Source organism: Mycteria americana, chromosome 4 (genome assembly GCF_035582795.1).
Source record: "Mycteria americana isolate JAX WOST 10 ecotype Jacksonville Zoo and Gardens chromosome 4, USCA_MyAme_1.0, whole genome shotgun sequence".
NCBI classification, from domain to species: Eukaryota; Metazoa; Chordata; class Aves; order Ciconiiformes; family Ciconiidae; genus Mycteria; species Mycteria americana.
The window spans coordinates 37,125,103-37,144,013 of NC_134368.1; the positions used below are offsets into that span (position 1 = coordinate 37,125,103).

Sequence of the window (18,911 nt, forward strand, 5' to 3'; positions counted from 1 at the left end):
ATGTTTTAATTCAGTTGCTTTTTCTTTCTTTTTTTTTCCCCCCTGACCTTTGCTGCCCTCTTTGCTTGGTGTCTTTTAAACAAATTAATTTTTGGTATTCAGTGTAATAAACCTGAACCTGGCTTTATCAGGAGAAATCCCAAACAAAATCCACTGAAATTAGTGGGCGATTTTTCACTTGTGTCTTTTGGAACTGATGGACACAAATTGACATGTGTCTCCAGTTTGTCATACAGCACTGTTGTCATTCTCACGTGACACAGAACAGACTAAGTATTACTGCTCTTTTCATAAAGACCAGGTAACGTAGAACTTACTCGCATGAATACATCTACAGCATTGACTGCTTGTGAGAACCAAGTATTACTGAACAGAGATTTCATAACTAGGCCTAGATAAGGTGGTTTAATCATTTCATAAACCCTCTTGCACACAGTGGCTAACTTAATCATCTAACTAGTCCTCAGCGTTTCAAAAATTCAAATTATTTAAACAGACTTGATGTTGTTGTAATTAAACTATTCTTATGTACCAAGTCAAAGTTTTAGCACAGATTTTAATCAGGCCTAACAATTTAATCAAATATGCCTCTTTATTTGCTTTTTCCTTCCTGCAGTTATAATTTGTTAAAACTCACGACTCACAAATGAGACTCAAAATAACTTTTTGAAGTTATATTATAAAGAACTGTAGATATTTCTGTTTGTGCACTATTAAACATAAAAATTTTTAAGGCCATGCTTACGTAGTGATTTCCTGTTGTTATTCCCATCTTTCATCTATTGCTTCTAATTTCAGGAACCTCGAGAAGAACCAAATTCTTTGGTACTTTCCCTGGAAACTATGTCAAGAGGCTGTGAATTTTTTTTTCTACTTATTTATGCTGCATCTCTGCAACACATCTGCATAAAGCTGCTAGAAAACATGCTACGCTGGCCTTCTGTTTTCTTGCTTGCAGTCTCAAATAGAGGCCATCTAGTTCATCCTCATCCCATCCCATCCGCCAAACCGTCCCAGCAGTATTACAGCAACGACCACGGTGTGAATAACTAAGCTTTTCTGAAACAAGAGGAATCGTTTCAACATTTAAATACTCCCTGCTTTAAAGTATTTTCATTTGAAACACAATAGGAAAAGCCTGATGACAGGTACACAGATGAATTGCCATGGGGGTGGGGAGGGGGAGAAACTGGGCTTGGTTTGGACATTTGTGGTACTGTCGTGAAGTCTGATGGGATTCTTTCAGCATGCATGTAATACAGGGGGAGGTTGCTGTTCACTATTTTTAAAAAAATTGTTTGCGTTTCCACATTCTTAGCTTGGCGGCATTTGTTGCTTTCACTTTGCCGTATCACAGGTTTGCCTATTGTACTATGCCTATGGTTTACAATGTATGACAAATTATAATACAGATTTTTTGCCTGCACTTGTACGTTGTAACATATGCACAGTGATTGTAAAATCTCAAGCAAGCGTAGTGAAAAATGGAAGACCTGCAAGTGTTCTGAACGGGTGCAATGGTATTGGCTAAACCTTTTCTCTTTTTTCCCTAATAAAGCTATAGTGTTTTCTGTTAAAAGGTAAGAAGTGCGAGAGGCATAAAACCTCGGGAAAGAGGATTTAATGAAGAGACAGACAATGATATAAGCATAGACAATAATAACTTGCTACTGATGTCTGGCATTAAATGGTTGTAATCAAAATGTTGTAACAGTGAGCAACATGAAATTTGAGAGGTTAGTGGTTTTACGTGTCACAGGAATTTTAAGAAGCGGGAAGTAACCAGTGTTAGTGCAAAGGGTTGTTGGGTTGGGGTTTTTTTTCCTAACATAGCCACCTGAAAAATATTCACAAGTATCATGTACTGATTTATTTCACTATATATATATATATATATATATATATATATGTATGTATGTTAACGAAACCTGAGTTACACGTTCTTTTTAGGAATTTAGTACAGAAAAAAAGTCACAAGTATTAAAACCGATACATTTTAGAGGTGGGGTTTTTGTTTCTCCTGAATGAAACAAGTATTTGAAAACACACACTTTCCATAAGCAAAGGTAAGCATAAATAGCAAATGAAATTAAGGCACAGGACAATAATGACTATGGCTTTATAAAAATAAAAATTCAGATTTGGTTTCTTCAGCACCTTATAGATGGCAAAAGCTTCTGCATTTCTCATGGGTAAAGGACTGAAATTATCAAAATGTACGTAGTCTCTGTAGCATTTTGTACATATGTTTGCTTTTTTGTACAGAGCCATTTGGTTGTTGATTTTAAAAAAATTAAGTTCCTTATTTGATCTTTGCCCTCTTCACATACAGAACATTTCACTGCATTTTTCTTTCCTTCCTCTATTTACCATAAGCACATCTGGATAGTGCAATTCTGTAAGATAGCATTTTATGCAAAATTTTATTAATTAAAATATGGTTTACCAGCCAAATCTAAATGTACATATGTCTTTATTACTGAGAAATGTCATTAAGACAAAGGTAAAGAAACATCTTTGTGCAGCATACCTTTATTATTGCAGATTTCATGGCAAAAGCTTTATATTCAAAGGCTTTCAATTTTAAACTAGATCTGCATGCAGCTTTGCTGTGAGATTAATACCTATCTTTGATGCCATTTATGATTGAAGACTTAAATATCTGTTGCCTGTGATATTTAAAAAGTACTGTTTCTACTCTGTATCTGATTTTAGAAAAATACAGGTTTTTCATACCTGGCTTTCAGGTAACTGACTTTGAATTCCTACAAGCAAAAGGTCTCTGTGGTTTTTTTCTTGAATAGACTTCTAATAAATTTTGCTTGGAGTACACAACTGTTTCCCGCATCATTTCTCAAAATACACATAACATATTACTTAAGTGTTGCAAAGCGCTTAACTCTTCGAGCTTACATGCAAATAGTCAGTTTTGCCTTGTACAGAGATTTTTTTTCCCCACCACCAAGCATACACTGGTTATATGTATGGGCAACTAGCATTGCCCACACAGCTCTCACTTGGTCCACTTCAGCGTCATCCCTTGAATCCCAAAAGCAACATTATGGACTTTCTGCATTGACTGTGCTAATTTGAGATAATTTTTCTGTTGCCAGAGCCACCCTTCACTCCAGAAGCACAAAGGTAAAATACACAACGGTAAGCCCTTTATAGCTGGCAAAAGTTCCCATGTCCTAATCCTTTCCTTTAACAAAACCAAAACAAGAACTCCTGTAAAGTGACAAGCATAGAAGCAAGATTTAAGCAAAATACAGATACTTGGGGAGCACCTTACACTTGGGATTCTGCCTGCAAAACTGAATCATCCCATACTAATGTCTCTGGCAAGGAACAACTGTTCAAACAAAAACAACACCTGCAACAAGAAGCAAAGTAAGCAAGCAGCAGCCTTTGGGTTTGGGTTGGTTTTTTTCCCCACTGGCTGGGTAACACAGTTACTGCTAGTGCCTCAGAGTAGCTCTTTGGCCCTGCTTTGCCAAGCCAGGCTGGCCACCCTTGCCGGGCTGCCTCCTCCCAAACGCTGCGTGTGCTGTGCTTCCACCGCTGAAGAATGCAGCACAACAGCAACCTGCGTTTGGGCAGGAATAACTTATTTCTTCAAGTCTGATTCAGGCTCAGCTTTGTCGTTACAAGAGCTGGCCTGGAAAATGCAAAACCACCGACACCTCTACATACGTGAGCGTGTAGCATTAAAAGTTAGCTTTGTGTACGGGAAGGTTAAGACCAGGGACTGCTGTTAAAACTCCAGCAGATAAACTCCTTTGTCAGTATAAACATTGTCAGTGCTGGGAGTGCTTTCAATTTGGACAAGGTCTAATTTAGCCAGTACTGTTGTCGCTGAGGTAAATGTGCCTTTCCAGTGCTAAGTTAGCTTAAATCCACTGTACGCATCCCTTCTTACAGCCCTACAACCAAATACTGGAATATACAATCAAGCGTTGTGTGGTTTGGCCTTTCTGTTTGCTGGGTGACCCAGTGTGGGATCTGGGACATCACTGAAGCACTGCTTTGTGCCACATACCTGTAAGAACTGTAAGAAAGAGGAAGTACTGTGCTTTAATAGTCTTTTTCTATAAAAGCTAGCCTAATAACATCAACTGGTTGGTGTAGCCTCGCTAATACAAAAAAATTCTGGATGGTTAAGGGTCCGAGTGGTTAAGGGGTGAAATAGCATCCTCTTTGCTAATTGCAAAGGGGATGAAAAAAGGGAAAAGATCAGTCATTGTGATAAGAATACCAAGTCATTGACGCTTCAGGAAAAAACTGTAGTGTTAATGTTTTAGTCAAAAAGTAGAGAAATATTGAAGTTATAATCAGGTAAACCAAATATATTCAAATCAGCTAAGTCTGCTGAAATCCCACCTACACTACGTAAGGAACAGACTGAAGGATCTTTTGAGCTTCCTTGCATAATCCTTGTGTATTCCCCTATAAATTCATGAAGGAGACCCCACAGGACTAGGCAGTGCTTTGTCCTTAAGGCCAGAGGAAGAGAGACCTGGGGAATTAGAGGCCAGCCAGTTTAATATCTAGGAAGAGACCAGAACAAATCAATTAAAAGCCTCAGATAGTCACAGATTTTTGTAGAAAATGATGTATCAAACCAATTTCCCTTTACCTGGTCAGGATATGCAGCATGCATCTTGATTTCTATTAGGATTTTCTTTTAATGCTATGACACGGCAGCTGTGTTAGCAGACTAAGAAAAGTCTGTGTCAGTCCACACGAACTCAGGCTTGTTGCAGAGTTGTGCTACGTTACAGATAAATAGGTAACATAACCAGTGTCCCTAAAAAAAAAAAATCAATAGATTCCACTGCCTACCCTCCAGCGAGCTGCACGTTTGCTGTTGAGGCAAGGGCCTCTTAAAACAAGAAAACCCACAAGACGCCAACAAGCCAGGGAGACCAATGCATGAGCATTTCAGGGTAACGATCTATATCCCAAACTAAGCCAAGGGTCACCCCAGCAGGTTTAACATTCTGTCACCCGCCCCAAAGCAAAGCATGTTGTCATTCTGCAATGCCTGGTATTTACTAGTTGCCTTCTAAATGCTGATGCACAGAACCCGGACAGGAACACGAGGTGCTTCCTGTGCGTTTGAAAAAGCAGTGCACGAGCCAATGGGAGGCTAGAAACATGAAGTCAGTAGCTCTAGAAGGACCTTAGGTCATTGCTAAGTCTATTCCCTTACAGCATTTATAGTTACATGGTGAAACCCTGCCTTTGCTCCAGTTAACAGCAAACACCATTGAAGTCAACAGATCCCACAGTATTGGTAATACGGTTTCTACGTTAGCTTGAAAAGAAATTGCACAAGAGAGAAGCACTGAAGCAACGGAATGTCCAGTTTGGGTTGGTTTTATTATACTGAAAAGTATGAGTGCAGGCAGAGACCAGATCCCACTACACAGCACAGCAGACTGTTCCCTTCTCTGGCACCTAACTGGCAAGTTAAAAGTCAAATTATATGTGGCTCCAAAGTTGCAAAAGCATATTGAAAGGGCCAATAATTCAATTTTAAAACATGTTTATACAGCAGAACCCCTTGTTATATCCAGCAAATACCAATCAGTCCGAGATCTGAATCCACCTGTTTTACCAGAGCAGGGAACTTGCCAGACCAACAGGTAGAAATTGGTACCTCATCCATACACAGAAAGCAGGGAAGATGAATCTAATAAGGCTTTCTTCTGCAGCTCTACAGGTAATGAAATCAACATCATGCTATTTATTTGACTGGATGCAAAAAATGCGATTTTACTTTTATCCTCCCCCTGACGGCCAGATAGTTAAGTTCCTAAGTCCTAGCTAAAAATTGCCCAATAGAATCTATTATTCTCATCAATATAGTGAAGTCGCATTCCTTTGAAAATTAAAAATATTTTTATATATATATATGCAGAATATGACAGAAATCCACTGAAAGGGAAACAAAAGAATGAATGAATTCCTGCTTGCACTACCCTGAGTCAGATCCTATTTAGGCCAGAGAAAGTGATACTGGTGACATATAGGCTCTTGTTCATGTATTTTGTGTCACCTCTGAAACACGAAAACAATAACAGAAGTTTCTAGGTTAATATGCAGTGATGAAACCAGGGAAGAGCCTGAACAATCCTGCAGGTACAATTTTTAGTGTAATCCTGCTGGTTGGTTACACTGTGCACTGTAGTTCTTTAGCAGCTCTGCACCCACAACTCCCAGCTCCTGCTTCATTTGCATCGATGTGAATCCCATATACAAAGCATTACAGAATTATGCCTTCTAGTATTTAACTTCTGTTTCTTCAAGAGTCACAGAGAAGGAGCAAAGTTCTGCGTTAACAGACTATTTAATATTACCAGAAAGTAGAAAGCATTCCTACTAAAATAGCTCTAATGCCTCCAATAACTATCCCATAGCAATTTTTTGAGCAGCCTTCGTATAGTGACATCCCATCTAATTACTCTGTGCATCCCATCTAATGGGGTGCACAGAGGGTTCCGCTTCAGCGGAATGGCATTACATCATAAGTGACACTGGGAGGGGGGGGGCAGAAGTGTTGACTGACAACCAGAAACGCGTTGCTAGGTTTATCATCAGTACAGATACTCACATCTCAACAATTTATGTTTCTTGCTGCCAACACAAATAACAAACTTGGAAGCCATTATTTCATCACCCACATACATGCATAGCAAAGTAATCCTCCTACATTTTCCATCCATCAGAGAAATTAGTAAACCACTTTAAAAAAATACCCCAAGAATAATGTAATTATTTATTTCTACCACTGAAGAATTACCAGAGGGTTACACACAGTGACTCCTAATACTTCCCTCCAAAAAGGAGGGGATACCCTCCTCTGTCGCAAGCCACTGTTTCCCTTTGCAAGAGAGGGTCCTATATTCCCGTGGGTCTGCTTCGGGTGCCTAGCTCTAGGTCCAACTGATTTGAACAGTGGTTTGCTATTTAAATATCTTAAAGGATCTGGTCCTTTAAGACTTTTTTGGCTGTCTTACATTAAAATAAAATGGAGGCATTTTATTTCAAGACTTTCTACAAGTGCCATTTAAGAACCAAGGAAATGGACTGTCATATTAAAATAATAATCAAACCTTCAGTCATTTGCATGACCATTTTTTTTTCTCGACACGGAGTTAAGCATACAACTGAAACCAGCACTGCAGACGGGGAACGCTGAAGAGACGGAACATGTCGTTCTAAGTGGGTCATCGCACTGCTTCTGTCGCTGTGATTTACTAGATAAACCCCGAGCATGCAACGACCCAACTCGTGCTTCCCCAGGTTAACGCTCCAAACTGTAATGTGAAACATGTACAAATACTGGCTGGCTCAAGACCCGCTAAAGGCTTTTCTTACACTACCACTGATTCATCCGTTATAGATAGGGGTTTTTTCACTCGTAACTGGAAATATTTGAACAGGTGAGAATCAGCCCTTCCCTCCTTAAACTATAAAAGAGAACAAATTAATGTGTCCGGTATGCCTGAGGTAGTAGAGGGCAACACTTATATGCCACCGAAGAGCCCTAGGAACTATTTATAGATTCCCTTCATCTGCTCCTGCAGCCAACTCGGAGGTACAAGGCACAAAGCAGCGCTACACACAACCTGGAGCAGAAAGTATGAAAGCCATATGCCATCAAAACCACAGGGAAACATCTAGGACACACAAAAAACCCCCTCTGCTAGCCCCCAATCCATACCTAAGTTCTGAAGCGAGCAGACTGCTATAGAGGGGTGCAAAATTTTTGTACCTACCATTTAAGTCAAAAGGAGCTCTAAAGAAGAGTGGTCAGGAAAGAAATTGGCCCAAACCTACATCAGCATCAGATAATAGTTTCTGGTCATCACAGTTTTAATTACAAAACTGCTGGGTTTTAAGTTGTTACAGAAAACTGACTTTTCAGCAGCACACATCACTGATAAACGGTAGCATCCTGAAACTACGGCTTACTATCCAAGCCCTCTTCGTTTTTTGCAACACACTCTTCCTTTGTTTATCTATTTCATTGTGTGGTTGTAAACAGCGCAGGCTTCAAGGCAGCAACCAGGCTTCTGCAGCTTATTTGTACAGCACTCATCCGAAGAGGACCTCGGTCCTTTAAGGTCTTAACCACTGCTTTAATACGGGGCAGGGGGGGAATCCCTAGATTAAAATAAATTGTGTCACTTACTTATGGACATATATTCACAGGCACATCCTGTACCTTAGATACAGAAACAGCAGAGGTTTCAGAAATACAGGTTAAGTTAGCCTTCCCACTCCGCACCCCCCCAAAAAAAAAAAACCCACAAAAAAACCTGAGAGAGAGTCATGGTGATTACTGGAGGAGAAAGAGCAGCCCATTTGGGACATCAGAGGCAGACGAGACCAGGCAGAGCTGTTTCAGGCCCTGGAAACAGGATACTTAGCCTATTTCATGCAGCCAGCCTTGCCAACCTTCTTCTTTCACCACATTCAGCCTGTGCTTCCACGAACGCTGTCTCCCCAGGAAAGCCTTAGAACGGCAACTCTGCGAGCCAGGTCAGACTAGGGAAAGAGCGAGATCAACGGGGGAAGACACAAACTGCTATGGCAAGCTCGTCAGAAGTCAAGCCATTTCTGAAATTCTCCAGGCTCTATGGCCTCCCAGTGCCCGCCCTGAAGGGCAGCCCGCTTTTCCCTCCTGTCCTTCCCCGAGTCAGCCCCAGAGGCAAGAGGGCTATTGAAGGAAAGGCACAGCCCACCATGGAAGTATGAAACATTTTACAACTGAAAAATACTGCAATTCCATTTTAACCCACTCAAGGCCGTGCACTCTGGCTCTTGCCTTACATTATCCAGATCTCTACCAAAAGCATTACCTGCAGCATCTTGGCCATTATTACTGAAAATCCAGAACTGTCAAAGATGGAAGAGGTCTCCTGCATCAGGCCGTAAAATGTATGCTGGCCAACAGCTCTCCCAGCTCGACCGGTGTGGGTGAGAAGGTCCTGACTTTAAACACCCTGACATTCCCTCACCTGAGGAGACTTTGGCAAGTTGCTTTTAAGCTCTGGGAACTGCAAAACAGAAATTGCTAAAATGCAATGGACAGGCAAGAGAAAAACTCAACCTTCAGGGAGACTTCTTTTGAGTTTCTGAATCGGTTTTTGTTTTCAGGTTTTTTTGGTGGGTTTTTGTTTTGGGTTTTTTGTTGGGTTGGTTTTTTTTTTTTTTTTTGAGGGGATGGTGGCAAGGTGGGGTTGTGGTAAGGTGGTGGGGGTGGTGGTAAGGATTGTAAGCAAGACAGTTTCCAGATCTTTATTTCCAGAGAGATTTTTGTTAGGAGAGGTTTACTCACATTTCAAAGCACTACCTGTATATGCCATGATTTACCTGTCTTTCACATTGTAGAGAGAGGATTATCCTTTGAAAAGCTGCAGAGACCATTACACTCAAATTCTGGCCTGGATTTCTACAGCACTAGAAAACTCCAGGAGCTAAAGTTCCCAGCTACGGTATGAATTATGTTAACTCCCCGCATGCTGGGATACAGCAGTAGTGGATGTATGAATACCAGTTTTAAGACTGTTTGTGTATATGCGTATATCTGACAGTTTTCACATCGACCATTTCAGGTCCAGTATTTACATGTCAATAAAACTGAGAAGTTTGTCCTAGTTAAGTTTCTGCCGGTTCTGTCCCTGCTGCGGTTGCACCCCTTCTCACGATGCAGCTAGCTTTTGCAAATGTTTTCTCAAACCTGTGCACTTATTCCTACACTCACTGAACAAAAGCGAGCAAAAAGTCCAATCAGGGCAAGGTGTGAAATGCGTAATTATTTACTTCCATTTGGCATTTTCTTTTGCTGTTAAGAAACTAATTCATGGGCACGGACAAGCTGACAGCGTCCTTTTAACAAGCAGAAAGAAATCAAAATTGTAATGAGGAAAATACTTAAAGTATAAGCTAAATTTAAGCATTACGCCTGAGTAACTGCAGTGTGCGTCAGGACCCTAGGATCCAGCTTTGTGGCTAGCTACATTCTGAAGCTGCTGATCTCTGGCTCAGGGCCCACCTTCTACTTAAAACAGAATACCATATTTGTCTTTCAGCTGTTGCCATTTGTCATGACCCAATAAACATGGCTAACTCTTCCATAGCAACTGCTGTTAAAATGCTAAAACCAAGCCACAAGGTGAAAGAAAAATAGATCTTGAATACAGTACTTTATGGAACAGAAGACAACGATTGTATATTAAAAGAAATTCTGATGCCTGTCTCAAAGAAAAATACTCAGAAGGTTTGGCACTTGGACTGCAAATGACTGTGGCCTTACATATGATCTCATCATTTGTTTGTGTATGAAGTCTCATCTCTTGGGAGACCACAAAATAGATCAAGGTATTGATCTGAAAGTTTGACGCATACTTTGGAGAAACCCTGGACTGCTCTGTCAGACTGCTCCTTAGAAAAATCCAAGTATTCTTTCAGGCTTAAGGCCTGAAACTTTTTTTTCCTTCCTTCTAAGCTTCCCAGATAGAGGTTTTGGGTCAGCAGAATAATACAAAACAATTGTAAATACCTATTACTAAAGGTATCTTTCTCTCCTAGACACAAATGCATACAAACACACAGAGAGCAGTTGATGGAAAAACCTGTCAACTTCAGTGATACAGAATAAGCCACCATGGGCCACACGCCAAGTCCTATGGTCTCCTGTTGCCTACATGCCTCCAAAAACCTGCAGCAAGCCCAAGGGGAACACCAGGGACGCACTCTCAATGGCATTCACGCTGTTGGAGTACAGCTCTATATAAGCCCTTTGCGCTGCTCTGCTAAATCTGAAGAGCCCTATCAAAGAGCACTATTTTACAGCTGAGGATAAAGACATGGACTAAAAAGAACTGTTTAGAATGAAAATTGGGAGAAACCTCAGAAGAAGCCCCAGAAAGGATGGGCAGCTTTGCCTCCTACCTTACTTCTGTCTTCCATAAGGGTACTTTGGAGATAGTAGTAGCACCCCCAGGCTTTTATTATCTGTTATTTACAATGGAAGGCGTTCTCAATAAGTCAAAAGTAGGATAATAATTTTAAAATTGTAGACAGGAAAAGAAAAAAAAAAATCTGCTTTAAAGATCATCTAGAGGAAGGCTAAAGCCTAGACCAGGAATAAAGTACAACTCACAACCACACAAGCATGAGCGTTTTCTTCTTTACCAAGAAATCACTGTTCTTTTCTTGACACTTCAATTCAGATCTTTTCACTGACAAAAATGAACTAGAAGAAGGGAGAAAACATACACACACACACACAAGTGCTTCCAGGGGAGAGACATATTTATCACTACACACAGGATCTTGAGCTCACAGTTTTACCACTCTGAGAAGGACAAGCTTTCTCTTATTCAGTAATGACTAGAAGAAACGTTAATCTCTTCGAACAGCAGTTTTTCCTAAAGTAGCACTGCTATTACCTCCTGCCCGACAGGTTTCTCTAGTCACACAAATTATACTGTGGATCTGTTCCTAAAGTCTTGAACTTTGCAAAATTCTCTGAAATTTTTGTCACATCAAGTGCTACTGAATAAAATCAGCTCCTTCTCCAGTAGCAGCATAGGTAACCTCCACACAAACATTCCTTTTCCTGTAATTTACCTTTTATCTTGATTAGTTAAGGAGTAGAAGGTGGCTAATTCTGCAGGGCTTGTAGTCACTCCACATTAAAGATCACACTTTTACAATTACAGCATATACTCCTATAAACTAACATAGCAGGGACATACCACAGCATTCTGTACCAGTTTTAGTCTCTGAATAGTGTGGATACAGTAATTCACATCCCATGACTGAGACTTGGACAGCAATGACAAAATGCATGTCCAAAAAGAAGGCATGCAATGTCTAAGGGCACCTTCTGCCCAGGTGGCCAAGAAGGCCAATGGCATCCTGGCTTGTATCAAAAATAGTGTGGCCAGCAGCACTAGGGAAGTGATCGTCCCCCTGTACTTGGCACTGGTGAGGCCGCACCTCGAATCCTGTGTTCAGTTTTGGGCCCCCCACTACAAGAGAGACATTGAGGTGCTGGAGCATGTCCAGAGAAGGGCAACGAAGCTGGTGAAGGGTCTGGAGCAGAAGTCCTATGAGGAGCAGCTGAGGGAACTGGGGTTGTTTAGCCTGGAGAAAAGGAGGCTGAGGGGAGACCTTATCGCTTTCTACAACTACCTGAAAGGAGGTTGTCGAGAGGTGGGGGTCGGTCTCTTCTCCCAGGTAACAAGTGATAGGACAAGAAGAAATGGCCTCAAGTTGCACCAGGGGAGGTTCAGACTGGATATTAGGAAATTTTACTTCACTGAAAGGGTTATCAAGCACTGGAACAGGCTGCCCAGGGAAGTGGTTGAGTCGCCATCCCTGGAGGTATTTAAAAGACGTTTGGATGAGGTGCTTAGGGACATGGTGTAGTGGTGGTCTTGGCAGTGTTAGGTTTACGGTTGGACTCGATCTTAAAGGTCTTTTCCAACCTATACGATTCTGTGATTCTGTAAGCAAGATGTACACAGCAGAAGCTGACTGGGTCACATCTGAAACAGAGTCAGCCAACAGCTTCTAAGGATCTAAAATTACTGCTATTTTCTGAATTACAAGTCAACATACCCCCTCAGAAGAGCTGATGTTACCTCCATCACTTCCACTGCCTGTTTCCCTGATCCTCATCACCTTACTTCCTCCAGAAGGACTGTCAGGTAGCCTCTTCTCTTCTGTGCATTGCCAATACTTCACTTGTATCACGTAGCCCAGCACAAGAAAAGATGTATGGTTAGCTACCACTGGCATACTAAAAGCACTCATACATTTATTTTGGCCTACAGAGACACAGGCACACCTCCCATTTTCAGCCCACGCACCCAGGAAAAGCATAACGATAGCTGATGCTCTACAGACTCTGCCCTCCCAAGATGTCTGGGCTGGGGAAACTACCCCAACTACTGCAAAGAGTCTCAGACAAACAGTAATAAAGCCACCAAAAAGCACTCCCATCCCCTTCTACCAGGGCCCACAGGCAAGGCAGCAACACCTGCTTGTTAGTTATGCTATGGGGCAATAAGCTGTCAGAATGCACATTCATCCCTGTTTATAGCCACTACCAGAGAAAAGCTCATTTGTAAGAATCACCACCAGCCATTGAGAATAATCTAGTGGCAACGTTCACATTTTACCCCTACGGTTTGGAAAGAACAGCAGATAAGTCTCTTGATCCCACTTGATCTCTTCACCATCCCTTTAATAAATATGATAAGCTTTTCTCCAGAAAAGACAAGGAGGTTAAAGTTTCCCTGTAGCAAAAAAAGATTAAATGATAGCTAAATGCATACAACCGCCGATGAAATCAAGAAATAGGACTAATTATTGTAGAAATACAAAATGAGACTTTGCTTTTATTAGAGGCAATGCTGCGTGTCTGAAGAGTTATGTTATGGTTCTTGTAGATACATGTCATTGCACACCTAATGAAGTATTGTAACTGTTTCCTGAATGCTGCTCTATAATATGGATCATGAAAGAGATTTCATAATACTAACAATTTCTATGTGTTATTTCTCAGGTAATGTTGAATGGCAAGCACATCAGAGAACTGTTTAACAGCTACCTTACATTGTTTAAAAAATTATTTAAGTGTTGGCATGTTAATTTATGAAGCATACTGGACTTATCTGCTGGCACAGAGCCTTGCTAACTTCATTCCAACTTTACTCTTTTGGAATGAGCTTATTCAGTTTCCAGTGCCAAAATGGGCTTTAACTTTAAACCAAATAAGGCATCAGCTTGCCAGATTTGGAGGTGACATTTGACTGTAGCTATTAAAGGGAGCAGAACCACTGACGGGTGAATGAGCTGAAAAGAAAAACAACTCCTTCCTCACAGTCAGCTCTAAGATTTTCCATCAGAACTTCTACAGGCTGTCGGAACAGAAGGGCAAACCCTTTTCCATACACAACAGGAAAACACATCCTCTCAGAAAACATCCAACTCTCATGAAAGTAATTAAGCGTGAAATTTGAGAAGTGCCGCAATTAAACACAAAATTTGAAGTGCTTTGCAACTTACTTTTTGGCTAGGAACCATAATTAAAATATGAGCTGACATTACATCAGGCTCACAAAGAAACCAATAAAGGACAACAAATTCCTTCCCTAGTCATGACAATATCTAACCCCTGTAAAATAGACAAAGGCACAGCAGAAATACTATGGCAGAAGCAACACTTCAGGTAACCAATGCACTAATCAGAATCTTAGCAACACGGATGGAAAGTCAATACATGCATATGTCAGTTTGCAAACAAGTTGTAGATGTGAGTTTTCAAAATGAAGGTGAACACTACTTCAATGCCTTAATGCGACTTAAGCATCTCATTCCATTCAAAATGCTCTTTAGGTTTTTTTGAAACACCAGTCATTATTTTATATATGCCCCCAACTCCTCCTTTACATTCTTTGAAAATTAAAAGGAAAACAAGAAAAATCAGTGCACAAATTCCAGATAAGATGAAAACTCAAAAGAAAACACACACATCTGTAATTAGTGAAACAAGTTTTTTAAAATAGAATATTCCAGTTTCTACTTTCAACTTGCTTAGAAGTTTATGAAACAGTTCTGAAATATACCATTTCAGTAAAAAAAAAATTACTTTTCACATATTTGCTTGTTGATTTAGATTAGGTCCTTAATGTTACTCTTAATGTTCCAGACTCTAAGATACCTACACCCCACTTGCTAAGTAGGAAGCTTCTTGGAGAAGGTGAGTAGGCTTAAATCTTCAGTTTCTGCAGTATTTTCAAAACAAATTTATCACCCTTGAAAGATTAATGAGAAGAAAAAAAAAAAAAATACAAGACAGGACATTCCTGGCTTCCTGAGCCTGCAGACAGAAAATTTAAGAAGATGCTTATCAGTTGCATTTTGCGACTCAGAACCTAAACAGCAGGGAAAAGTACCAGAGCTATGTGAAAATGACAACTGAAAGCTTAAAATGAGAGGACAGCTGAGCCAAATCACTGTTTCAAAACAAGTACTAAGCTGGGGCGGGTGGGGAGGGGTTGTAGGAATGTCCTTCTCCACCTCACATCTATTTCCAGCCTAGAAATTTCTAACGGCTGGGAGAGGGGTACAGTACCAGAGCCCCACTCCTCCTCTCTTTGCCAGGTGCATGAGAAGAATACCAGAGCTGCTTGTCATGCCAGCTAGGAAAAGGAAAAAGGATTTCTCCTTTGCCAGGAAAATCTAAGGGTACTGCTAATTTATCAGACATCCACTAACCGAAAGCTGATACGAAAAGTTCACTGGGATCCAAGTTATTAACCATTCCTGCCTCCTGACTGTGAAATTAGGAAAAACTTCAAACTGTACATAAACAGCCATATCTTATTGCTTTGGGAAACTGTTTCAAAATAAGTAGCATTTATTATAAGAAGATTTCCCATATACCCGTGTGTTTTGAAATAGAAAACAGGCTGTGCAGTAGGGAATACTCTGGCCTTTCACCTCTGGAGAGCCAGTTTAAGTACACGCTGTTCCACATGTGCAAGTGATTTTCAAGCTCCATTTGGTATCCTAAGCTGTTACCGTCTGAACTTCACAAACAGTGGCCTAGTCCAGTACAGTTTATCATGACAGAGACTAAGCTCTGAAATGGAACAGGAGACTTATGGCTTAAAATGCACGCTCTGAAGAGGTTTTTTTGTTTCTGCCTCTACCAGGGTTTATTCTGGTTCTGCAGCCTCCAACAGAGCACGGCATGAGTTTACAGAAGGATGGATCGGTGTTAAACATGTGCTACTTATAACATATTTTTGAACTCTCAGTCTGCCAAATTGTCCGGAAAACAACATTTCCTTCCATCAAGGCAGGGATGCACAGGGAGAGAAAATAGAAAACCGACATCCAAAATATTCTGACATGAGTTAGGAAGTGCATCTTTTGGTAACACCAGGGGAAAATGATGCCGTGCTGCAGGCACAGGGGTTTGATTGTCCTAAGCTAGTGTGGTGGCATGGTATGCAATGATGAATTTGTATACCGTGCTACTACTCTGATACCTAATTTGTGCCCCAGTCCCCCAAATCTCAAAAACTTGAGTGATATGAAGAAAGTTCACACAGTTTACCCCTCCCCAACCCCCGGTTCAGTTAAAAAAAAAAAAAGAAGAGTGGCTGTACTCTTTCAGATTGCATTGGGTAGAAAGATAACGTTTGGCACAAAAATCAAATGAAATACCAATCTAGAGAGCAAGAGCCTGCTTCAAACATTATGGTTAGTCATACTACAAACCAAAAGATTATATTATGATTCTGAGAAAGCTACTTTATATATAAATTCATAGACAGCCATTAAGTCAGAGGATGTATATCTGCAGGTAGGAAAAGTTGTAACACCAATGATCTTATAGTGTAACAAAACAAGAAAAGCTATTAGAAGTAATTGTTTTCTTATATGGAAGTTTCAGTGGAACAAGAAAAAAAAACCAACTTAAAATATCATACATATTTACAAAAATCCATTTTCATAGCTAGAACTATTATGAAAGCCAACATGATGAGCAGAGAGAGCTGTAGCTAGATACGTAGTTTGAAATCTGTACTGTCATTATCTTAGAAGACCCATCTTACTCAGTTTCTTATTGTTTCATTACAATGAATCTTTAATTTCAAGATTTGCTTATTTAGAAGCTGCTCAGTATGTCTAGCAAAGCCTGTCCCAGGATGATATTCTTATATGTAAGTTGCCTTAAAACCAGAGAGAGGAAAAGTAAATAGCCTTTATTTCACTGACGGGAGTATACCTTTATTAAGTGGGTAAAAGGTTCTAGCCTCAATCCAGCTCAGCTGGTCATCTTGGTCTGGTATGAAAAAACAGAAGAGCTTTAGGGAGATAAAACAAAAAAAATGTACATATACTCTGTTAATGGGTGAAGTACTTTGTTAAAGGCAGTCACTGAAAAGAAACTAGGAAACAGCCTTATATCACAAGCATCAATTCAGTATTGCCTTTAAAATATTTTTTTTTGAGACATATAGGGAAAAAAAAGTGTAAATAGACTTAAAGCTCAACCTGTGATACACAAATAAAACAGGATCCAGCAACTGGTGTCTGGAACAACAGCACCTTGGAGAGCAAGTCACCCTTCCAGTAAACCAGGCAGGAAAAAAAAAAGAAAAAAAGAAAAAAAAAAAAATCTTTGATCCAGAGCTCAGTCTCATATAAGCATATGACTTCCACTGAAATTAAGAGCAATGACCTGCCTAGAAAAAGGTTAAGCCTGTCCTCCCCGTCCATGTATGTAACAAGATTAGAAGGGACACATAAGCAGATCTCAGTATAATAGAGAGACATAAACAAACTTCACAGACACTTAAGCAATCCCAAATTATTTTCACCAACTAACAGCTGTCCCTAAATGATCACCCCATTGTTACTTCACCAGCAGCCAAAACACTTAGCAGGATTTAAAATTACAGGATTTCTAAAATAAATAAACAAATAAATGTAAGCCTATGTATTAAGATATGAGCCAATAACTTACTAACAGGAATTTCGAAGAAACCTCCCAAGTGAGCAAGTTATTATACTGTATCTGTATACAAACAAGTATCTGATTTTTTGATACTGGAAACTCAGAGTCTGATCATGGGTTTGACATGATACAGAAATTCAATAGAAAAAGATTCAGAAATATAAGAAGTGCCCTGAAGGATCCACTATTTGAGATTGCCAGTACTCAATGAAAAAGAAAACGCAAATTGCACATGAAGGAACTCTAAATGAATATATCTAATATGCTATGTGTTCCCAGCTACAAATCAAAAGTCATCACAGGATTCACTAGGAAAAGAGAGGGAAAAATGGTACCAAACACAAGAGTGTTTTCACTCAAAACAGGTATCAGGGATGAAGAAAAAGGTAAGAAACTGAAGTACTACTTAGTGATAAATTATGGCCTTGAACACACAATGTAGTCCGGCAGGACGAACCACATAGAGCGTCAATATATTGAAGGCATATATTGAATCGACTTCAAAACATGTCGTAACATCAGAGTATATGTTCTGCTCAGAGAGTTTTTTTTCTCAGCTTCAAAACATAAAAAATATTTAAGCTACCAAGATTAATATACTCCTGAACTACATATCTGCCTTGCCTTATTTCTTTAAATGTGCCCATCTTCCTTCACATCCCTAATGTAAGCTGTGCCCCCACAAGCTCATGACAACTGTCACACTGCAAACTCTTTGTGATACAGATATGTTTTCCAATAGTTTTCTTTGAAACAGTTACTACCGTTTATTTTATTCCAATGAGGATATCAAATATACTCTAATGATAGAGAAGGTCTTTGAAATATTCTGGACACGAACACAAATACAAAAACCCATGATGAACACTACTATCTACTAGCAAGCCACAAATAAAGGACAAACACCAGAAAAAAATTCTGAGGCTAACCTTCATAGTACAAACAAACAAACAAAAATCCCCATACCATTAAAAAAAATACCACGACTCCCACCAACACTCAGGATATCTTACTGAGAAGGACTTCAATTATATAGACATTAGCAGTAGACACCGATAAGGACATTCAACAACTCAGAGTAAGAGGTGGAAGCCAATTTCATATTGAAATCACAGATAAATTACCCATATCAGAAGTTATATGAATGGCATGAATCTGCATTTTATTTTTCCATTCCTTACTGCTCTTTCTTGTTCATCAGAGACTCTTCTAAGCAGGCTACAAATAGTAAGAAAGGAAAGAGTATGGAGTGAACAAAAGTGGGTTATTACGCAAAAAATATATATCCTCATGAGTTTTTATTCTTTCCAAGCTCTCACTGACTTGCTGTTGACTCATTTGGGGGAGGGGG

General features: G+C 39.9%; 1 protein-coding gene and 1 long non-coding RNA gene across 2 annotated transcripts in view; one reads left to right on the plus strand and one right to left on the minus strand.

Moving 5' to 3' along the window:
- Positions 1-2,815, plus strand: part of SORBS2 (sorbin and SH3 domain containing 2) — an 88,688-nt gene extending 85,873 nt beyond the window's left edge. The window contains exon 20 of the mRNA XM_075500198.1: positions 799-2,815. Within this exon, the coding sequence (XP_075356313.1) occupies positions 799-860 (62 nt within the window). The 3' untranslated portion in view covers positions 861-2,815. The remainder of the gene's footprint in view (positions 1-798) is intronic.
- The window catches only part of LOC142409101 (uncharacterized), a 37,849-nt gene extending 22,841 nt beyond the window's left edge, over positions 1-15,008 (minus strand). The window contains exons 1-2 of the long non-coding RNA XR_012775505.1: positions 14,678-15,008; positions 12,666-12,767 (exon numbers count right to left, since the gene is read on the minus strand). This is a non-coding gene — a long non-coding RNA (uncharacterized LOC142409101). The remainder of the gene's footprint in view (positions 1-12,665; positions 12,768-14,677) is intronic.
- Between the last annotated feature and the right edge of the window lie 3,903 nt (positions 15,009-18,911).